This window comes from Columba livia, chromosome 7 (genome assembly GCF_036013475.1).
Source record: "Columba livia isolate bColLiv1 breed racing homer chromosome 7, bColLiv1.pat.W.v2, whole genome shotgun sequence".
NCBI classification, from domain to species: Eukaryota; Metazoa; Chordata; class Aves; order Columbiformes; family Columbidae; genus Columba; species Columba livia.
The window spans coordinates 32,833,685-32,850,370 of NC_088608.1; the positions used below are offsets into that span (position 1 = coordinate 32,833,685).

The following is a 16,686-nucleotide window of genomic DNA, read 5'->3' on the forward strand; positions in this document are numbered from 1 at the left end:
CTCACTTGGTTTAGACAAGGTTTGTTTGTTTGTTTTTTCCAAGTCAATCGTGTCACAAGGCTAATGCAGGCAGATGTGCAAGAACTGCAAGAGTCCTTTCAGCCCTATTTTACAGGGGTATTTTTTTCCCCCTTTTTACCCTTCACTATTTCCATTAACCACAGATATTTTCCACCCAAAAGTCACATTTAAATGATTAAGTTAATGAAAATGTATTCTACCAGTTCAAAGGAGAGAGAACCAAAGAATTAGGGCAGCACATGAAAATGAAGCTAAAACCCTGTACCACTCCAACTGAACACCCTTTATTTGCAAAGGTAACCAAGTGACTTCAATCTTTAGGTCAAACAAGTGAACAAAAACTGGCTCTCAAACACAAAAATATTTGCTTGTTTAAGTTATGGTGGGGGAGGGGGGGAGGAAGATTAGGTTATTTACAACTTCTAAGTGGTCAAAAAGGGGCAACTATGAATTACAGAGTGCTTATAGTAACTGTGAATGCTCCAACCAACTCTTTCCAGGAATCAGCAAGTGTCTCACTTCACATTTCTCTAAATTAATTCCTTATCCATCAGACCATTTATTAATAAATAAGCATACAAGGAGCTACGCTTAACCTTTAACAAAAAGAAAACATTCAAGAAGTTAAGTTTAACCCACCTCAGAAACAAGAGACATAACGATGAAGCATTATTGAAACAGAAATGGCAATTTGTTTGCAGGCTTTCAAATCAGCAGTTGGGAAGATGGATTTGATGCATGGTCAATTTCATATTCTCATGTTCTGCATTTGAAACCATTATACACTGCTTTGTATTTACCGTAAGCCACCTGCTGGATACTACCCATAATCAGGGATGCTGGTTACCATTCCTATACTGCTTGGCTTTAAATTTGAGAGTCCACGTCAAACTACAACTTCAAAGCAGTCACAGGTGCTCCACTGGTGTTCGAGTCATCCTGCTACCTTCCGCCAGCAGAGCTCATTTCTCCAACGAAATGGGTATCATACATACAGCTAAGTCACCTGCCACACAAAATCACACAGTCTGGACAAAAAGACCTTGGGCCAAGGGATTAATTCATTCCCTGTGAAGGAGCTGGCAGGAACAAAGCTGTCTATCCACTGCCTTTTGCTCAGGGGACACTGGGAGTGTCACAGGAAGGGCAGGAGAAGAGACATTCCTTCCATGGGCATGTGTGACCCAACACTCAGCCATAACACATACCCATCTGGTACTGAAAGTGATGAACTTCACAGCTGACTAGGTCAGGCATCTGGAGAAAAGATCTAAAAGATATTCTGACATTGACCATCACATGCCCACAGAAAACACAAAATAATCTTCCACTCTCTTGTGTCATTGACTGGTAAGAAAGCAATAAAAAGGAAAGACAATCTCACAGGCTCAGAAGGAACTATCTAAGAGTTATTACACTGTTAAGTATAACTAACATGAAGAGTCCAGCACTGCAGTCTAACCCATGGGTGAAGCCTTTATGAAGGTCCTCCTGGTCAGCTGTCAAAACTGAGGGGTCTCTGGAAAAGAACATAACCAAAACCAGTCTCAACGCTCCTTCCCTCTCTCTTCAGCCTAAGGAGATGCGCTGCAGAGATGCAATGTCCTCAGAAGAGGGACAACTCTCTAATGGCTTCTAACTTGAAGCACAAAAATCAAGACCTTCTCCCAGCTCCCTGCCATCCGCTCCTCTGCAATGATGCAGCTGTTGCCACCGTCCCACGACCCCGTTGCACTACAGTTCGCTGTCCCTGGAACCCATGGGGGCAGCGATTCCCCCCTGTGAACAGCCCTGTCACCTCAGAGGCAGGAGAAACTGAGGCACAACCAAGACGACCTTAAATACTGTACCGAGAAACTGCGATTTTTTTTCCCTCTCTGTAGTAGATTTGAGACTCTGTACTAACTATTTCAGTAGTACTGTGCTGCATTTTTAATTGCCAGATAAGCACTGGTACTGTGAACAACTCATTATTTTACTGTAAAGAAGTCCTGTGTGGGAGGGCTGTGGATTTGGAAATTCGCCACCAGTTTAGAATATCAGGAGTGCAATAGGTCACAGTTTATATTTTAACTAATTAGAAGTTTTACCTTTAATGGCTATGGAGGAAAATAAACATGACTGCTGTTTGCTATGGGAAGACTGCATAGATTTTAATTTATTAGCTTAACTCAGCATTAAGTTCATCCCCACTAAAACCTTTCCTGAAAACCATTTTGATTTCAGTATGTTTATAACTTGTAGTAAATGGGGACAATCCCTCAGAATCGTTTGAAACAGCCCAATACACTTACTTTTAATGCCTGATAATGTTGCTTATTATCTCTTTTAAATAAGAAAAAAGGGAGAACTCAATTCGTTTTAATTAAATTCAGGGTATTAGACCCTAACAGCTAATGAAAATAATACAGATTTATTTTTATAATTAATGAAGTCCCAGAGAATTAGGCTTTATTTCACTTTGGGGGGAGGGTGGCAGCTACAAGTCTGTTTCCCATTACACACATGGAAAAACATTGCTGGCTGTGGAAAGAACAAGAAAAAAAAAAAACAACAACTATAAAACAAAAGTGCAAGAGAAATACTTCTTCCAGAAACAGAAAAAATGACAGGGTTATTTTGAAAAAAAAAAAAACAAACAATCACAATGAGTATATACATACAATATAAAGCCTAGTATTTTCGAGGCCAGCTTATTTGAGAAAACACATTTACCAGTTCTATAGCAGGGTTCCTACAGCTTACAAGAGCTATCTAGAAACATACAGGTTATACACAAGATAATTGCTTGCAAAAAAATCTTTCCTTGCAATTGCCACACATCCCCAGCAGATTCATAGCAATTAATCAGTACTATTTCTTGCTCACTGCTTTACAAAGTGAAATGTTACCAAACCGCACGACCAATAGTTCTTTACAAAGACCACCATGCTGGCTTGAGCAACTTAGACTTAATTCATTTTACATGGACTAGCAACTGTGCCTACACTTACTGGCTACCAGGGGATGCAGCAACTTCTTAGGAATACCACAATATACCCATGATTAAGCTATATAAGAATAAAACGAACATGACATTGAAAAGAGGTAAGCTGTATAGTCTCCTTCTGCAGATGTGGAACTGAGTTTCAGAGACAGGAAAACAACTTGCTCAGAGTTGCACTGGAAGTTCAGTAGCTGGAAACAAAGATACATGCAAGTAAACTAAGGCCATAACCAAAAGACCACTCTCCTTGCTTTATTTTAATTACCTTTCAAAGAGAGTGATAAAGTTGAGATCACCCTGAAGCCCTACCTAGTTAAACAAGCCTTTGCTAATGAGCACCTCCACACAAATGGAATTGGTGGATTAAAAACACAGCAGAAGTAACAAGAACCAGAAGCAACTACCCTTTTTAGCTCAATAATTATAAAATATTAGAAGATGACACCAAAATGAATTCACACACAGTACTGAAATAAGCATTTACGTGTCTGCCCAGCCCACTGCCTGCAGTACAGCTGAGGGGTCAGTTTTCCAGCCCACCAAAATAGCCCTAACCCCTGCTCAGAGAGCTGTACCAACACCAACAAGAGCGCCAGCTATGCCACTGAACTTGAATAATCAAAACTTGCTTATTCTTTTTGTCTATAGCATGAACTGGTTAATTTTTACTCATTTATCTTCAAAAGGCTTTGCAATTGGCATATCACCATTTACTCCAAGTCTCACAACAAGCCACAGAGATACTCTGTTTTCTTAGGTGAAATAACAGTGTCCCAAAGAACTATATCAGACATATTGCTTGAAAAGATACCTGTGTGAAAACTTGTCAAGGTGGGCCAATTTCTTCAGAGCTAGTCAGTTTCCTTACAAATTCCCAGAAAATCATGGAAGGTTAATTTGTCAACAGTGCTTTAATAAAGAGAAATACACAGGACTCATGATGAAAGGTAACAAGAGATCTGTCCTTTAAAGCTCTTGAGTCCTGTGAGGACAATGTTTCATTTTCTCCCCAATTCCATATTAATGGCATCAAGTACGATATTTGAACTGGACTCAGCTGCCACTTCCATTTAAAAAGGTCTTGTGCAGCAGGAGCGGCTCATTAGAACACCTTTGAAAGAGGACAGTTATTTATCAAAAACAGCCTGTCTCAACAAATAAGTGATGAAAAAATATCAGAATGCTTATAGGTGACTCAATTGTACCAGTATAGACAGCTTATTAACCATACAGTATTTCCATATTTTGATTTAGCACAAAAATACATTTAAACTGCCAGACTACAAACTCCTTGAAATGACATTGCAGAAAAGAGCTGCTGTGCTAGTGCATCTGCTGAGTTTGACTGGGAGCATCTGGCTCAGCCAGCCTGCTTGTAGCTTTTCTACAGCAACAGCAAAGGACAGCCCTCGCAAAGCCATGAAGTTCTACCACAGCAGGAACTGGATAAGGACAGCAAAAGAAGTGACAGATGTCACTCCAAGAGTAACACTGATCCTACAGAAAAGCGAAGTCTGCTGGGAACATGCCAACTCTGTCCTAATTCTCTCTTGTCCACTCTCTGGGAGGACAGCACGCTCAGAGCACACAGCTCAGCATGGGAATACAAATCTCAGCTCTTCACTCCTCTGGAGCCAAAACTTGCATCAGATGGAGAATCTCACAAGATTATGAAACAGTTAACCCCAATTAAGGTTACATATAATTATCTTCATGTAGATAATTCAGATCTTGTCCTGGCTGAGTTACCAGGTCAAGTTAAACTGATCAAGATCACTTGGTGAGATCTGAAATACTTAGTTATAACTCCTCGTGACAAATCACAGAGACATTTTCTGGGACATAAGGCCAAAACATTTGAATGCTTATCACTTCCTAGAATTCACAGATATAAGTGACACTGTAGTCCATTGAGTTTCTCGAGTATAACCATCTTTGATCATTCCAATAGTAATGTCTTAAAAAAATAATTGGGTTGGAAACTCCTCAATAAACCTAAAAGAAAAAGACCACAAAGATAAGATTCTCCCCCCGGCCCCGAAACAGGATGTACTGAAGTAACTGTTTTCCAGGATATTTTTAGTACAACATTGTCTTTTTAAACCCCTGTTTAAAGTTGAACTAGAAGATGATGGTCCTACCTTGATGGAAGCAACATGAAGCAAAGTCTCTCCTTTGTAATTTCTTCTGGCAATTGTGTTCCCACCAGGAGACTTCAATACAGAAGGACTGTGGGGTATTCCTACTTGATTACAAGTCTTAGAAGTAGATGGGGTAGAGGGCGACGCTGAAAACGAAGGAGTATTTATTGCTTGCAAGGCTGCAGAGCTTCTTGTCTTCCTTACAGTGTCAGGGAGTTTTGACACAGCAGAGGAAATCTGAACTGGTGTCTTGTGTTCAACTGCTGGGGAGATGGGGCAGCCCTGAGGTGACTCCTTTAAACCATCTGCCTGACTCTCTGGCTTCCCAATAATGCTCCTCTCAGTTCTTCTTGGTCTCTTAGACTGCGAAGAAACTGGAAATCTAGATTCCTCCCTTCCGCGTTTTAAAGGTGTAGTTTCATTTTGTATTGACGGTGATGACTCTGTAGCACATTCTTTTTCCCTGCTGACTTGCACAGGGCATGCAAGCTCACTGTTATCGCCGCAGGTAACATTGTCAGAGAAGAAAGATATTTCCGTATTTTCTCTATTTTTGCTGGACTTTACAGACTCCTGCTGAAGTGTCTCTTCAGAGCTATTTGGTTCTGAAGTGCACAGGACCACTGGTTGACTGCAGATGGTCACACACTTCTCCTTGAGAGTCTTCTGTCCTGCTCCCCCTTTCTGCTCAGGCTGCTCTAAGCTCCATGCTTTGTTAATGTCTGCTAAACGTTTCTTCTTCATTTTCTTACTCTGTCTCTGTGTTGCCTTTTTTGTCTGCTTGGGCTTTTCATGAGGAGGGGAAGGAAAGAAATCATAAATTGACGATGTGTCTTGACAAAGGTCATTGTTTTTAGTCTCAGGCTGAGGCTTGTTCAGGATGCATCGAATCTTCCTACTTCTTGGGCTGAACCACATTTTTATCTGTTCCTTCTTATTCTTTTTTTCAAAGCCTGAGTCAGTTGGTGTCAACTTATCTTCTGTTGAATCTAAGTGCACCAGGGGAGAGGAAAAATAATTTACAGAGTACTCTTCAGTAGAAGATCGCAAAGAAAAAAAGATCAGGACAACAACTGTAACAAGCAAAGAAGTGTTACTAAATACTAACTACAAGTGCCTTCATTTCTTCCGAAGAGACACAAGCAATGGTTTTAAAACAACTGGCAAGGTCACACATCGCTCTGGAGCTCCAGGACCCCAGTGCAGCTGAAGGTACCAGCTGGGTGAGAAATTTCCTCAGTGTCGTGGGCTCACAGCACGTGCACGGATTCCTGACCAGACTAGAGAGAAGCTGGTTCTCTCAGTTTTCCTTAGAAATAGGTTTAACAAAGTAGTCTGTGCATACACAGACGAGGACAGAAACAATTTTCTAAAAAGATATTATAGTTCACCTGGAGATAAAGAGGAAGAATCACTTCAAGCAAAGAAAATTAACATCCTTATAAGAATGTTGAACATCCCTGAGAACTTCTGACTGATTCCACAGATACAGCAGATGAATCAGAGGAATATATAGAAAAATCTGTAAGTAATTGTGTCCTGTCATTTGATCCCTTACCTCCAGTAGTAAATAATTGCAAGGAAGCTACACATTTTTATGATCTCAAACATTTCTTTAAAAATATGCAGTGAAGCAATTTTGTAAGTCACATCATACAGTGTATTACAAATCAATAACCAAGATGATGGAGGAATATCCTGTACTCCCAGTGCATGAAATAATGGTTGAGAACAAAGCCTACAGATGGTGTCCTCAATGGCTCCAGAATAAGTTAAGGAGCATAAAGTGACCTCTAAGTTGGATATTAATTCAATTTGCCAACAACACTTTCAGTGCAAAAGAATGATAAGTGACTTTTTACAGATTCCCTTTTGGAAACCTAAGTTATTTTAGGTTATTTGGACAAGTCCTCTAAAGTAAATGCACAAAGGCTTGGTGTTTTATAGCAATCAATCACAAAACCAATATTAATTTTGCCTAGTGAGGCAAGTAAGGTATTATTTTTAAACAGAACTAAGACAAAGATTAGTGTTTAGTTTTTATTTCAACATCCTTGAAATAAGCCATTCAAAGTCTTGATTATTAAAAGTGAAAGACAAACACTCACTGCAACAAGGTATTATTTTCACTTTAGTGCATTAACTTTCTAAGGATAGTTTGTCTTCTCATACCTTCTCTTCTACGTTTGGCGTTAGTAACTATAGCCCGTTTTCCATAGCAAGCTGTGATAAACTCAGAGATAGCAGACAAACTAGTCCCAATCCCTTAGGCACAAAAAAAATGTTTGAAATTTCACTTAAAACAGTACTGCAGAGCTAGTAATTCAACACCAGAATAGACATTTGTGGTTTTCTTTTAAAGCAATATTTCAAGGTTAAATGTTGCCTCAATCTTGATTTAAATCACCCTATTTACCCCTTGAATTAAAATATCCTAGCTATTAGAAGATCTAGCTAGAGGAACATGTAAGACATCAGACCAAAAGTGTCTTTAAGAATACAGCTGGAGGCTAGTTACTCAATCATTTAGGTATCTAAAGATAATCATCAAGTACAGAACTGCAGCTATGCAGTTTTCCTGGACTGGGCTTGCTGCAAACATGAAAAAAAGCACTGAAATTGAGACTGAAGACTCCCAACTAGCGAGCCTTCAGAAAGATATCACATCCAATTTCATTCTGACAATAGCATCTAAAAGGAAGCGCTTGATTGCAAACAGATGCAAAATATAAACCACAGTTACTATTTACTTGTCTTGCCTCAACTGTTTACACAACTAGCAGATTTCCTTCTAAAATATTTACCTTGCTAGAACTATCAGTCATCTCCGAGTAAAGAGCAAGAATAAAATCAGCTTGGAAAAGTAATTTGTGCGACAATTTTGTGACGGCCAGAAATCTTTTTGATGTGTATAGTACAGTAAGACTTTAAAGTCCAAGTGACAAATTCAATCAAAGGCCCCGTCCTTCAGAAGTAGGATCTAAAGCAGCATAACACAATTAAGTATTTACACTGGAAGCTATGCATACACCACTTCTGGCAGCCAGAAAGCTTGTGAAAAATCAACCACAAGGGTTCTTCAACTGATCTGTTCATTACTGGTTGCTCAGCAGGGACTTATTAGTCAGATTGTTAGAAACTTGCTGAAAATACACCAAATAAATACTTTTGCAGGATTATTTTTCTTCACATGCAACTGCTTTAGGTGTAAAAGAGAATGTTGCACGTTTACAACAGGGAGGAACTCGCAGAACGTGATTTAAAGGCCAGGAATATCTCCAAAGCAGAAACTGCAATATCTGCCAGGGTGGCTGTTGTCTCTCAGCCGTTCTTCAATATCTCCAGCTTTAAGAATACTCTGTAGCTAACCTCAACTTTACCTGAACAGTTCTGCACAGCATCTGCAAAGAAACACTATTCTTAGAGGGAAAGAGGACACACAGGGCTACGAAGCTGAAAGGAAGTTCTTATGGTTTAACATGTAAATGTTAACTTCTATAAAGAGGTGATCTGGTAGCTAAGCGTATTCAGTTGAACTACCTTCCGAGAAAATCGCTTATAGAAAAATCAATCCAAAGGAATTCTTGGCTGTCTCCAAATTGGAAGCCAGAGGTTACGTCCCAACAGGTATGGAAAAGTTACTACATATGGTTAAGATTTGTCTTATTAATACATTAGAAGTACCCTCCCGACATTTTTAGAGATGCATTGAGACAAGGTAAATCAGTAAAGCATACCTTACTAATTCTACATTTTAAGAATCTGCCGTAGTGTAACAACTATCTACAAAAACAGCATTAGAATCAGCCTATAATAAATGCAGTACATTTACTCTCCATTACCTATTAAATGTAACATCTATACACACAATATATTAACAGAGTTCTTTCTAAATTAGACTTACTTGCACATGATAAGTGCAAGTTTCTTATTGCTGGCATTTACGAGAGTTTAATTTCTTAAGTGTTAAAAGGGTTGAGTAGACAAAAACATTAGGAGCTATGCGGTGCCTTACAACTGGAGAGCTACATCTCCAAGTTCTGCTGTAGTGCAATAACAGGCTAGAGCAGGAAAAAAAGAAGCAATTAGAAAACATGGTTTAGCTATCATTAATCTGCATCAAAGGAATATAATGATGCACATTGTGTGCCTTTCAAATTATTCTCTATTATGGGTTTCAGAACAGAAGTTGAGAAATCTCTTTGACAAACTAGTCCCTTATTAAAAATCAAAGGGAAGTGCTTTGGTACCATCTGTGCAACATTAGTGCCTTCACTGAAGAATGATTATTTTGCAAGTTAAGTATTCAACACAGGGGGAAAAAGGGAGAAATTCCAGCTATTCAAAAACTCATCTTTAGCTATTATGAAAAATGTCCTAGCATCCATGAAATGCAATGTAATCTGTTACAACAGGAGTTCAACATCTTTCCCTCCACATGAGTAAATGGGAAACTAAATTATGATACTATAAAGGCTAATCAGAAATTAATCTCTCCTACTTTCCACCAGTATCAACATGAGCTTTAGAAGCTTTGACCAACACCTGCAAGGTCTAGCTCTGTATGAGAAAGGGGAGGAAAGGCTTTTTGTTTGACTTTGTTAGAGTGAAGCAAATTATGTTACAAAGAATAAGGTAAAATCATCTATAAATGGTGGTTGTGAAAATTTACGACAATCTCTTTTTAAAGAACATCACACAAAAATCTGCTGAAGTCTTTAGAAATTCACTTTCAAAATCATTACTGTAAATCAACCTTCTTCATCTCTAGTATACTATATACACTATGTCCGTGATTCAACAAGTTCTTACTAATTACCCACCTGTGAAGCCTATCATCCCATCACCTCAAATTCCCCTTCAGTCACCCCAGTACTATTCTGTAGTGTCATTTAATGCTTCCCTTTCTTTTAAAAGGAAAGAATTAGCTGTTTTGTGCAGTCTTTCCTGAATTATTATTGTTGCTGCTTGGAACACACACAGTTTGTCACAAATCCATCCTTATCCCAGTGGTGTACAAAGTGAGACCCCTCTCATCTCCACTGGGAAACCACGGGGTACAGGGATTTTTATGCTTGAACTATTCAACACCCCATCCTTTTCAGTCACAGCACTTGTGTGTTTTTAAAGAACACACGACTCACTGCATTCACTATCTCTGTCTTAGACTAAAAAATGGGTAGTATGATGCATTTGCATTAGAAACTTCAGTGTCAATATGGATCTCAAGCAGAAGCCTTGAGAGAAGCCACAATTGCTCAACATGAGGCATATAAAACAAATATGCAAAAGACATAAAACAAATATACAGAAATATTCCTTTTCCAACTGCTTCTCTTCCTTTCCTCCGCAGAAAGACTGATTTTTTTCAGTCAGTTTCCTTTACTGGAACATAAAATACAATTTCTGACCTTCTAACAGACCATGAAAGCAACTCCTTAACAACAGAGGCCCTCTTTCTCCAAACTCAAATATTTAACACTTTGTATACATTAAGTTCCAAACAAACATCTATGGGAGGTGACAGATGTGCCAGACATGAGTGACAAAATATCCTAAAGGGTTTGTTCTCAAAATCTCTAAAGCTACAGCAGCCTGTGATTTGCCATAGTACAAAACATAATTGGCCTATTCTTAAACATCTGCCTACTTACGTATCCAAACCATTCCTGAGAATGAACTATCAACAACTCAGGAGGATTTTCCCTTAAACTCAGTATGAAACATCCAAAAGGCCATTAAACCTTAGTACACTGGAAAGACTACAAGTGATGGAAAGTAATCTCCCATCTCAGTTCATAACTTTATCTCCAAATAAAACACTCTTGTAAACTTCAATTTTGTGTCTGCTTTCAAGTCAGAACAAAGAACGATCAAAGAACACTCATTTCGTTCTGTGGTTTAGCCACACCATGCAAACTTTATTTTAGAAGAATTATGGGATTAAGTGTATTATTCAACTCCTAGTACGATTAAACTTCAGACCAATTTTTAAGAGTTAATCCATCTGTAAGAGATCTCCAAAACATCTAAACAGTATCAACAATACTACCATGTTGTATTTTAAATGCTTTATTTATAGCATCAAATAGCTCCCCCCAGAGATTCTCTTCCAACTATGTTTTCAAAAGCCTTCACCATTTAAAGTACTTCCCTGAAATCCTATTTAAGCTATTATCTATATTTTCTATGCTCCAGAAGATTTAATCACGATAGGATTTTGTATCTATATAAAATGTACTCCTTTACAGTTGGACATAGGCTTCCAGCCTCCTCACTTAAATGCATTTTTATGTCAATAAAGAGCTACACCATAAATGAACATGAAAGGTGCTGATGGGATTAGACTTAGGAAAAGAATATTTAATTTAGACAAACACATTAGGAAGTAACAATGAAGGAAGAATTACCTTTTCTATACCTGACAGCTAAATGAATGTTTTCTAAAACTTGATATTACATAAAATGGTCCTCTCTGAGCTTGCAGAAGCTTACATTCACCTACGCTTATTTCACTTCATTTTTTCCTACTTTGACAATCAGCCTAAAATTTGATAGAGAGATGAATTCCCAGAGTATGATCTCTGCAATCTTCTTGCACAGTCAGCAATGACAAAATTGCATTGTAGCAGACTGATTGTTAGGGACCAGAAAACAAATGAAGTAAGACTTGCCTCCTTCCCCATTTAGGCAAGGAACACAGATAATTTTTTCCATGTGCAAGAACCCAAGAGGCAAAAGAATATATGCGTTAATCCTTTAATAGGGACCCCTAAACAAGGGTATGCTGTAGAACATTACGCGTTTGTGCTCCCCTAAGAGCACAAGCTATGACAACTTGTGCCCCTGGTTTGTGCAACTAACTGCTATGAGACTTGGGAATCTATCCCACTTTCACCTAATTTTGGAAGACAGATTCTAATGAATTATGGACTAACCTTCTCATGCAGATTTCTTAGTAAAACAGATTCAAAGAATGAGCAATCCATACAGACAGTTCTCCTCAAATCAAATTTTCCAAACATGATTTTGAGCAGCCTTTCAGAATCCCAAACAGGGCTGCCCTGCTCATTCTCTATAAAGCCCGTGAAATGAAACAGAGCGCTCTGGATTTGGCGCCTGCCAGAGACCCAGGTTTGCTCTTACCTGAGGTGTCTGATCCCAGTAGATGCCGCAGTTTGCTGCAAAGCTGGATCATGTTGTCGAGTTGCCGGTTTATCTGCGCATCTTGCACCCAGGCTGGCATGTGGCACACTGGGCATTCTGTGCCAACACAATCGCCTATGCAAGATCTGGAAGCCAAATGTAAAAAAATCCATTATCCAGCATAACTTATCTACTGTAGTCGCCATCAACCTTTTCACAGCCAAATCCTCAGCAAGACTCTCTTATTTTAGCATTGACAAATCACTACTGTAAAGCCCACATGGGTTAGCCACAAATGCAGGAGAGGACATATTTATTATGGCAAGAGACAAGCCACAATTAAGCAAGCCAAGTCCAGAGCCTTGTCAGGACACTGACATGAAAGATGTGGCACATTTTTTTACTCCCACAGATTCACAAGCTGATCCAGATTTTCAAGGGATGTTAAAGCTGCACTGCTGTTTGTAGTCAGATAATAATTAGGTTCAAACAGTTAAAACTCCACATTCCTTTACACACCAGCTGCAGACAGGGCTATTCTTCTGCAGCCTTCCATTTTTAAAACAAGTGACACAAAGCCAAGCTATAGTAAACTACTAATTCCACTTTTTCCTACCTAAAATTTTCTTGATATTCTGAAGTTTCACCTGCCTGAACACTTTTCTGTAAGAAGTCCCATGAGGATCTGCATGTCTTCAGAGTATTCCATTACTTTTCTCTTTCAGAGCATTTAGGTCAAGAGATGATCAAGACAGTGTGGGTGGGGGAACACGTTTACTTAGTAAAGGTCATTTAACATTTTTATTTTCTTAGTAATACTACTCTCCCCATATGAGCCTGAAATCTTTTATTCATTTGATTAGTCCAGTGAGAGGACCTTATGATTTGCCACATGAACTGCAACATTCAAGGACCATTGTTACTTCTTAATTCCGATCTATCCTATTAAATATACATTATAATTTCACATACTCAGGACTGAGTTAATTTCAAAAGTCTCTATTACCTTACCACCACACAGCACACGCAATTCTAGCCAAAGGCATAAAATTAAATGTGAGCAGATCATGTTAAACATTCAGAGGAATATAATGCAAATAATATCAAGACACTGCTACCTGGAGAGAAAGATCAAAGTCTATGCATATAGACTCTAAACATACACTCAGCTTGAAAACTGAGATTCACACACCCCAAAATTAGGAGCATATCGGTTAACAATATCAGAATTATAACTACCACCACTTTCCTTAAGAGGAGAGTTATTTTCAGATCTTTTCTCTGCACTGAGACCTCTCCCTCAAACACAAGACAAGTATCATGCCTTCAGTTAACTCCAAGACAGGAAATTTGGTATGTCAAAATTGCTGCTGGGTGTGTTTTGTGCTTTAACAGCCTGCTCTGAGCGGGTAAAGGACCTCACGGTTGAGACGCTGCTATGATCAGAAGCCTGAAGTACAGTTCTTGGCTCTGACATATTCTAGATGGCATTGACAAATCACTTGGAGCAAAGATAAAAACCGACCGGGTCTGGTTCTCTAGGAAAGCTGGCCTCGGGTCTCCCACTTCCCTAAAAGGTAATGCAAAGGAAATAGAGAATGACTTTTATACCACGGCATTTCCTAATTACTTCTAGCTGTTGGTTTTTTACAGTCATTATCCATTAACTATAGCTAACTTAGTAGAGTTACTCAGACAAAACTGCAGAAACTGGTCTTAATAAATATCCCTGCCCATAACAAAACCCATGCTGAGGGAGAACCAGCTACATTTTGTGTGACCTGAATATTACAGTTCATTAGTTTCACATCTTTCACTTCATGTATCAGAAGTCAGCTCTGGCCATTCACCCCCCTCCTTCCCAGGTATACTAATAAATGTCTGTCTGTAGCAATGGATCAGAACCAATTCGTGTCACGTTCAATCCATGCCCTACCAAATTTGCTTGTAAAAAAATTAATTTAAATTTCCTGAGTTTTATTAAAACACACAAAACAAAACCACCAGCCACTATCCAAGAATCAGTCATCAAAGGACACATTAAATTGATGACTACAAGGTACAAGGTCAGGACACAAAAGAGAAAACATCAGGTATAAGAATAACTTGGGTCATGGCAAGTAAACTCTTCTTCTGGAGTAAGAAATAGCTTCTAATGAATGCTTTGGACAGCTATTGGCTCTTCTTTCCAGACTCACCAATGCATTTTCTGAAGTCTTGAAAATTTTTCTTAAAACTAAAATACTTCAACAAACAGTAGGTGCTTGAAATCTATAACCTAGAATACACTGAGGTTATAAAAAAAACCAAAAACACAAGGCTTTAGATGCCCAACAGAAAATCAATTATATTTATCAAGCCACCCATACGCTACCGTTCAGCAATCCATACCTGAGAAAAACCACATTATAAGATAGATATGAACATCCTTATAAATAACTTGTACAAGCTTCAGGGGGTTATTTTATCATGTACTCTGTGGACAGGTAGTACAAACAGAACAAATAGCAAAAAAATTGCTTCAGATGGCAGAGTCTTCTACAGCAATTACTGGGCAAATCTGGGAAAGAACCCATGTCTGGATAGCAAGAAAGCATTTGTCTATCTTCTAATACATCCGTACTGGGTGGAAGAGATGTTGCAGGCATCTGTCCCATAACCAGTTATCCCTTAAACAAATCAAAACACGCTTTTGCTAGTATTTCAGTCTTCGGGCCTTCAACTCTTTAAGCTCCCTTTAGGAAGGTTCAGCTGAAGACAGGGAGTAAACACACAAGGAAGAGGGGGATTTCCTCTGACATAGTGACTACAGTACTAACAAGAGGCAAAGCTAAATATCTACCCTGGCTTACAAGCAGAAGTTAGAAAGTGTCTATCCACTGTAAGAAGCATAGGATTTTAATAGATCACATCTGCGCAGTGCAGATAAACTGTTTTAAGACTTGTGACTGACCTTTTAACTCCAAATGTTTGCATTTGTATGTCATGAAGAGCAGTGACATATGGGACACCCAGAAGATTCCCCCAATGAGGTTCTAGGGCAGGAACGATTCCTGATTCTGTCTGCACGACGGGCCAGGTGACTGCCACATCCTCAGAACTGACTCCTCAATTTCCTAAGCATTCATCATTTGACAAAGCGTAAGCAGAGGTTCTCATGCTATCCCAGCATGTTTGGATGGGCACGAGTACAGAAGTTAGTGGCAGAGCTGCATCAGCATAGCAGAGGGCCAAAGCAGCAACAAGCAGCACCCAGTCCTCTCAAGCAGAGCAACACCCCATGGAAACAAGCAGCACCGTTCCAGGCTGCTTTTTTTTGGCTTTGAAGGGAGGAAAATGAAGGAGGTGGAAATGACACGAGGAACTGGAAGCTGTTTTCTCCTCCTACCCCACCGGAAGCAGACAGACCCCCCCATCAGACTCATGGTTCCCTTTACACATGATTAACATCCTGAAGCCTAAAACCAGCACTGGCAAAGCCAGGCCTGTGCTCTTAGCAAGCCAGACACCCGTCCCAGAGCAGCGAGCCGGACCCAGCGGGGGACACCATGTCCCCGGGCAGAAAGCACTGCCGGTGTCCGACTCCCTAGGGCAGCAGCCCCTTCTCCAAAGCAGGACGTAAGGAGGACCGCGCCCCCCCCAATGCCGGGGACGAGGGGGGCGGCCCCAGGACCCCCGCTACTTACAGGCAGAAGACGTGCTCGCACCGCCCCAAGGACACGGGCTGCCGCAGGACGCCGGCGCTAAAGGCAGAGGAAGGAGAAACGCAAAGTGTTAACGCGCACGCAGCCTTATGGGCACCGCTCTGCCGGGCACCTGCCCGCAGCCGGTCCGGAACGATGGCGGGGCCGGAGCAAAGGAGACGCCCGTTACCAGCGGGAGCAAGTCAGCGCTTTCTCCAGCCGCCCCAGCGCGGCGCGGGTGCGGGCCCAGGGGAGCTCCATGGGGGTGGCGGCGAGGGTGTGACCGCCCGGGGCCGGCCGGTTGCCCGAGCGGCCGCGCAACGCCGCCCGCATCGCTCCTGCTGCCCGAGCGGCCGCTCCGAATTGCGCGCCCGCCGCTACTGCGCAGGCGCCGGGGCCGCTCTCCTGCCGGCGCGCATGCGCCTGCGGAAGGGCCGCACCCCACGCCCGCCGGCAGCCGCGATTCCCGCGCTTCAGGAGCGGGGCGGGGCCAGAGGGAGAGCGCGGGAAGGGGCGGGGCCAGCCGTGAGGAGAGGGCTCAGGGGAGGCGTGTGGTGGCTGTAGGGGAGGCTTGGAGTCTTGTTTGAGATACCTCAGTAGCATCCAAATCAATCAAATACTCAAACCGGGTGCATGTATGTCTGTCTGTTTATAACGAACATGACTAAGACAGAACAAACATCTGTCCAAAACAGACCCGAAATGGGCA

At 40.7% G+C, this 16,686-nt stretch overlaps 1 protein-coding gene across 3 annotated transcripts in view; it reads right to left on the reverse strand.

Moving 5' to 3' along the window:
* BARD1 (BRCA1 associated RING domain 1) overlaps positions 1 to 16,364 on the reverse strand; it is a 43,839-nt gene extending 27,475 nt beyond the window's left edge. Inside the window, exons 1-4 of one of the 3 annotated variants that reach the window (XM_065069089.1) lie at positions 16,168 to 16,364; positions 15,981 to 16,037; positions 12,295 to 12,440; positions 5,149 to 6,137 (exon numbers count right to left, since the gene is read on the reverse strand). In XM_065069089.1, coding sequence (XP_064925161.1) covers positions 5,149 to 6,137; positions 12,295 to 12,440; positions 15,981 to 16,037; positions 16,168 to 16,310 — 1,335 coding nt within the window. In that variant the 5' untranslated portion in view covers positions 16,311 to 16,364. Of the gene's footprint in view, positions 1 to 5,148; positions 6,138 to 12,294; positions 12,441 to 15,247; positions 15,370 to 15,980; positions 16,038 to 16,167 lie in introns of those variants that run through there. The other 2 variants (XM_065069088.1, XM_021286613.2) reach the window with 2 other exon arrangements.
* Positions 16,365 to 16,686: the final 322 nt, after the last annotated feature.